The 6,622-nt window shown below is 33.1% G+C and overlaps 1 protein-coding gene across 1 annotated transcript; it reads left to right on the top strand.

The window, feature by feature from the left end:
- Positions 1-549: 549 nt before the first annotated feature.
- On the top strand, positions 550-6,504 carry LOC149911204 (D-3-phosphoglycerate dehydrogenase). Its single transcript, XM_090104137.1, has 8 exons — positions 550-708; positions 1,187-1,327; positions 1,415-1,566; positions 2,419-2,638; positions 3,636-3,768; positions 4,858-4,973; positions 5,706-5,808; positions 6,230-6,504. The coding sequence occupies exons 2-8, from the start codon at positions 1,193-1,195 to the stop codon at positions 6,352-6,354; spliced, it is 984 nt and encodes a 327-aa protein (XP_089960263.1). The 5' UTR covers positions 550-708; positions 1,187-1,192; the 3' UTR covers positions 6,355-6,504.
- The last annotated feature ends 118 nt before the right edge of the window (positions 6,505-6,622 follow it).

Here is a 6,622-nt window from a genome sequence, read left to right as displayed (position 1 = left end):
TCTGCACTTAGATGGATAATAATTCGATGATCGATTATAAAAGTCTGCTAATCTAAGGGCATTAAAACTTAGGTACAGCTATAGCTATAGCTTAGGTATAGCTATTAGCTACTGGATGGTAAATAATTTATTTATTTTATGATTCCTAGACTAGGTACTATCGAGTAATAATCGTCTTCAAATAGATTATACTATTTAATATTAGAAACGCAATCTACAACAAAAGTTACGACAAAGTTATTAAGTAAAAGTTTAAGATCTATTCCTATGTTCATAATGTTTGAGCCAATTTTTTGAGTAACAAGAATACAAAATAACGATGTAGACCTCCTCAAAATAATAACCTAATCTCATAGGGGTTCTTATCTTCTATTGTCATTTATTAAGGTATGTATATCTTAGTTATATATAAAATACTTATAATTGTTTGCCATCATATTCAAAAATTTCTGTTTATTTTCTGTTTGCTGCCATCACGCAGATGATAATATAACCTAATGACGCAACCTGGACGCAACAAACATCGATAGTACGAATTATAATGTCTGCCTTGTACCGTGTTCGCGTTCTCTCAATGTGCTAGCTATCGTATATTGATAAATATAAATAGGTACGTGGTCGGACTACTCCGAATCAACACGACTTGTGGACCTCAGTAGCAATCACACCACTGAACAGGATATACATCTTCATTTACCAGTTTAAAATGTAAGTTTAAACGCTCATTACTTAAGCCGGTAAAGTACCGTTTTAATTAATCGCATAATCACCGGCGTAATTTATTTTGTATTTGTTGACGAAATATTAATTTGCAAACAATGTGCTCTCTCATTACCATATTATGTTGATTTGTCCCGATTTAACCTTTAATTGGTACCTTAGAATTTTATTGCCCAATTCAGTGGGAAATATATTGAATAGGAGTAAATTCCACATAATATAATGTGATTTATTTTTTGTAACGCGAAAAACCGGTTATGTTAATGTAGTACGTTTAGATGTGGTGTAACTCTGTACGAGACGGTTCTGAGGGATGGATTGTGGCTTTGAGCAATATTTTAGCACTGATTTATTTTTATACACCCTACTCGTAATAATATCTATATTTTTTATGTTATAAAATATATTTCATACATGCCATATGAAATTACAACAAAATTAGCCTCCACATATTTTTCTATTGCAGACAACAATGGGTCTCGACATTAAATCAGTGTTGATTGTTGACGGAGTTGGCGCTAATTGCGCGGAGATTCTCAAGTCCCACGGCATCGAAGTAGCATCAAAAGCTAAAATAACCAAAGACGAACTCTTGAACGAAATCCCTGTAAGTTAGACACAAAAAAAGAATATGCTTGAATTCATCTTGAATTATATTTGTAACTAGGATTTCTCATACTATCATTATTTCTAGAAATATAATGCGTTGGTGGTAAGATCAGCCTCTCAGGTGACAAAGGAAGTATTAGACGCAGGATCCAAACTGCTGGTAGTTGGACGAGCTGGTGCAGGGGTAGACAATATTGATGTAAATGCCGCTGGTCAGAAACAAATCGGTGTTATTAAGTAAGTTAATAATATCATTCTAAGTGTTACCACAAATGGTACCAATTTACAATCACTATTAGAATGATATAGAAATGGTAAAGATAAATGATTATGTAAAAATAAAAATCTGAGCGTGTTAATGGAGTCAAGTAATCTTTTTGTATAATCGATAATGAATATTCATGATTTTTTTAATTGTATATTAAATATGCACGTCGATATAATTGATATCGAATATTTCCTGTGCATTAGGTCAATAATTCATTTCTATCCATATCTAAAGTCAATGCTCTCTTATCTTTATCATTTGAAATTATGACATTGGTGAAGTTCAATATCTGAACGTCTACATTAAATAAGTAATTGTTTGTTTAAACAGCTACTATTAAGTATTCTGTGATATCAATGAAGTACATTATCAAAAAATTCATGCCCTTAATGTGAATGTGGAGCTGTTCTATTATTACAATGCATTCTGATGAAGATGTGAATAAAGTTATTACTGTCAATCTTTGTAACTGCTTCGTAATTTGTGTACTATCGCAAGTGTCAATTGATACATTTGACTTTGAATTACCGCAATTGAAGTTAATAAACATAGCAAAACTATAGTCGGGGACTGTCCTAACTCCTAATAGTCCATGTCTATTTTATTTTAATTTTTATTTAAATTATATTATAAAAACGCAAAAGTTTCTAGAGATGTACCTACGTTTGTTACTCTTTCACGCAAAAATTGCTGATCGATTTTGTATAAAAATTCTTAAAGATATAGATTAGGACTTTCTACTCGGGTACCACTCGAGTTTTCCACAATATCTAGCTACAAGTCCACTCTAACATATTGTCACACCCTGGTATTGATTCTAGTGCTCCAGGCGCGAATGCAATGAGTGCTTGCGAGCTCACTTGCGGGCTGATATTGAACCTGGCCAGGCACGTGGTCCCAGCAGCCTCAGCCTTGAAGGCTGGCCGGTGGGAACGCGCCCTGTACACGGGCACAGAAGTTAATGGAAAGGTGCTGGCTGTCCTTGGACTAGGAAGAGTTGGCCGCGAAGTCGCTATCCGTATGCGCGCTTTTGGAATGAAGGTAATTGTACTTTTGATTTGTGCAAATAGGGAAAGTAGTATCGAAAATAATTTTACAGAATTAAAATCATATTCTTTACTCTATCATAGTGCCAAAGAAGCATTTATAAAATCGCTATCAAACTCTCTTTAAATAAATTCCAGACCGTATTAAACGTTTTAATAAAACAACAACTAGTAGGTAGGTATTGCTTGCGAAAATTAGTTAGGTACCAGGTACTTATATATAACTATTTAGTATTTAAATTTTAACGTCATAGTTTAAGGATAGCGAAATTATTTTCCTTGTGATTATGGCTCATGATGCGAATATGTTATTGTTTTCAATCAATGAAGAGCAAAGCGAACGAAGCTCATTATCCTGCTTTGCTAATTCGAATATGAATATCCTTATAATAACCAATATTCCAAATCCTATACCTATACCATATCAGATAAAAATATCAATACAAAAAATTACTTTTTGAAAAGTTTATTAGAATCCATTTTTCACGAAATCTTGCTTAGACCGGGTGTACAAGGTGTATACAGCAGAATATTAAAACAAAGGACCGCATGTGCTTGTAATTATTAAAAAAAAAAAAATTATTAAAACCTAGAATCTACTTTATTGCAAGTACTTTTTTAATACAATAAAAATTATAATCTTAGAGGTACTTATCGTTATCGCCTGCACAACTACTAATAGAACATGTGACTTGAGATAAGAAATTTAACATACTTTGCGAATTTATGCTCCGTTTATTATCCGACTGTGTGAGAAGAAGAGTTATGTTTTTCGAATGTAGTATGTACGTAAACACTATTCATGTGTTTGTTGGATGATTAAACCTTATGATGATTGTGAAGACTAAATCCGTCTTAAATATGACTTAGGAGAGTAACAGTCAGTTAAAACTATGAAATTCAAAAACCTAACTCTTGATTATGCTTAATATAACGAGTGCGTAAAAAACTACTAGTCTTGAAAATTATAAAAATGTTAATTATTTTTTCAGGTTATCGGCTTCGATCCCTTCGTATCTGCAGAGCAATGCAAGCAGTTTGATGTAACAAAAATGGAGCTGGATGAGATCTGGCCTTTGGCTGATTACATCACGCTACACACGCCCCTCATTGAGTCCACACGCAGTATGTCTTGTTATTGTTATTATGTCAACTGATAACAAATAATAGTGTGAACTGGGAATCACTTGCATCATTCATACATAACAAACAAGGGGATTATAACCTGTACCTCTAATACTAATATTAATTGATAGTCTTGCTTTTGAACTTAAACTTAGATTTGTGAACCAATACAATAAATTTTAACGTAATAATAATTTTTAATACAAAGCCATGAAATGAACACAAATATTGTGATAGGAGTGGAATTTTTTTAAAGCAAACATAAGTAATTAAGATAATTAATGACTCGACTTGATAAAATTATTTCAATTATTGTAATGATATATAAATAGCTATATCACTAAGGCGTATTAAATGTTATCTGAAACTAGGATAACTGATAATGCTAATAGTAACGATCTTTATTAACTACTAGCTTCCGCCCGCGACTCCGTCCGCGCGGATGTCGGTCTTCGCGTGGATGGTTTATTTCTCCATTTTGAGTAACTCTGACAATGACATTTTATAAATATCTATTGGACCCAAATACGGCTAGGCCTATAATAATACGCAACGTGTGTTCGCGGTTCTACAGAACAACGTCTATGGATAAAACTGAAAAATTAAGATTAATTTTTTTTTACGTATTTTTCCAGGATAAAAAGTATCCTATTTTACGCCCAGGATAATAAGGTATAATTATACCAAGTTTCATCGAAATCGAACCGTTAGTTTTTACGTGATGCCTGAACATACAGACAGACAGACAGACAGACAGACAGACAAAAATTTTTTTAATCACATATTTGGGTTTGGTTTCGATCCAGTAACACCCCCTGCTATTTATTTTTTCAATATTTTCAATGTACAGAATTGACCCTTCTACAGATTTATTATATGTATAGATATAGATTAAGTTATTGATTTTTTTGGATGTAGGAATAATTTTTTGATTTTATTGATTAGTCCCCAGATGGATCCAAGTTACAATCATAATTGGGCAATTGAAAAAAATTAAAACTTCCCATTTTTGCAATTTACTAGTACCAAATTGGCTATTAATTAATGAACTGGTTTTTACACGTTTATTTAACAACTATATTTTTTCAGATTTCATTAACGCAGATGTGTTGAATCGCTGCAAAAAAGGAGTCAAAATCATAAACGTTGGTCGAGGCGGTCTCATCAAGGAGAAAGATTTCCTTGACGCCCTTAATGCTGGACAGGTAGAATTACAATACAATTACATTACAATACAAGTCATTACATAACAGGAATTTCATCACAAGTTTTGTTTAAGCTCCCCATATTGCAATAATAAACGCGTGAGCGTAGACCTGTCCTTGGTTCGATTCCGGTTGAGAACTAACAAAATAAATGATCTCTATGTATCTGTCTGGAGGTACACAGAATCTGATAATCATCAGGCTGATCTACATACTTGTCTGTAAAGAAAAGCGATCAGTGAAACATATCTATTATTATGTACCTGCTACTGCTCATTACCGCATGGGTACGTGGGACTTCACACTTTAGGCATAGCAGCCTCGCGAAGTAATTGCTACGCGAGGCTGCACTGTCTATGTGGACCAGCTTAATGAACAATAATTCAGAACACGGTTTATCTCTCAATTTGTTATAATTTGCACATGGGTAATAAAGGCAACCAAACTTCTAAAATCTTAAATCCAAGTGCATACCAACGTTGGCAGGGATTTTCCGCAAATAGCGGTAAAGTGGGCGACGTTTGGTTCTTCACAAGGACAAAAAGCGTAATTCTTTGCGCTTTTTGTCTGTATACTTTAGGCCTTAGGATACTCAAGGGCACGTAAAGTTATAGATTTCTAATTGAATACATATTTATCATTCAATATTTTTTTTACATGGACTGTCATAATTAAGATGAATAAAATAATAATAATAGAAATTGTATAAAAAAACTTTACTTATTGCTTTAGGTTGGTGGCGCTGCTCTCGACGTGTTCGAACAAGAGCCTCCTACAGATCCCCTTACTTTAGAGATCATCCAGCACCCAGCTGTTATTGCGACACCACATTTAGGTTTGTATAACAATTAGCAATCACACGATAAAATATATAAAATAAACCTTACTATTAAAAAACTTACCATGCAGGAAGTAGAGAGGTATACGAGAAAGGTGATCAGCATGATATATACGTTTTGCCTTTGTAAATAACGATCATTTTGTAATAGTACCAATATTAATATCAACCGTCGCTTGTAAATGTGAATCCTGTTTGTCAAATATGAATTTTCAAAAAAGGTCACCGATTTCGCATGGAAAAGTAACATATAAATATATCCTTTGACCTCTACGTTTTATAATAATGTTGTCTACGTGCTGAAACGAGTTTTATACATCCTGTTCTTTATTTGCGTCAGTGACAATTGGATTTTTTAAGATGTTGACTGCATTTTTGTTACATTTAATTGTCTCGACTTAATGAAGTAATTTTCCAGGAGCGTCTACAAAAGAGGCTCAAGTTCGAGTGGGACAAGAAATAGCAGAACAGCTGGTGAATTTAGTGAAGCCTGGTACATACAACACACCACTTGCTGAAGTGACCCGTGTCTTAACGAAGTGAAGAGCCACAACATATAATTTCCAAGATATAAACATATCTGTATTTAAATTACTTTACGTATAATTTACTTCAAAGTATTTTAATAATTTTGTATCGACTGTTAGATTGTAATTTCTCATTAAGTTCTACATAAATGTATTTTCTTATAGATATGTCTTCTTTCATTTTTCCCACCCTTAAATAAAATATATATGTTTTCGGAATCTTTAAACGTAGAAACGAAAACGTAAGTAACGAAATAATCTCTCAAATATATCACTATCTAATT

The sequence above is a fragment of the Colias eurytheme genome, chromosome 1 (genome assembly GCF_061535395.1).
Source record: "Colias eurytheme isolate Ceu_HAF_F1 chromosome 1, ilColEury1 Martin Lab GWU primary, whole genome shotgun sequence".
Taxonomy (NCBI): Eukaryota; Metazoa; Arthropoda; class Insecta; order Lepidoptera; family Pieridae; genus Colias; species Colias eurytheme.
Note: the sequence above shows the minus strand (reverse complement) of the source record. Positions and strands in the feature narration are given on the sequence as shown.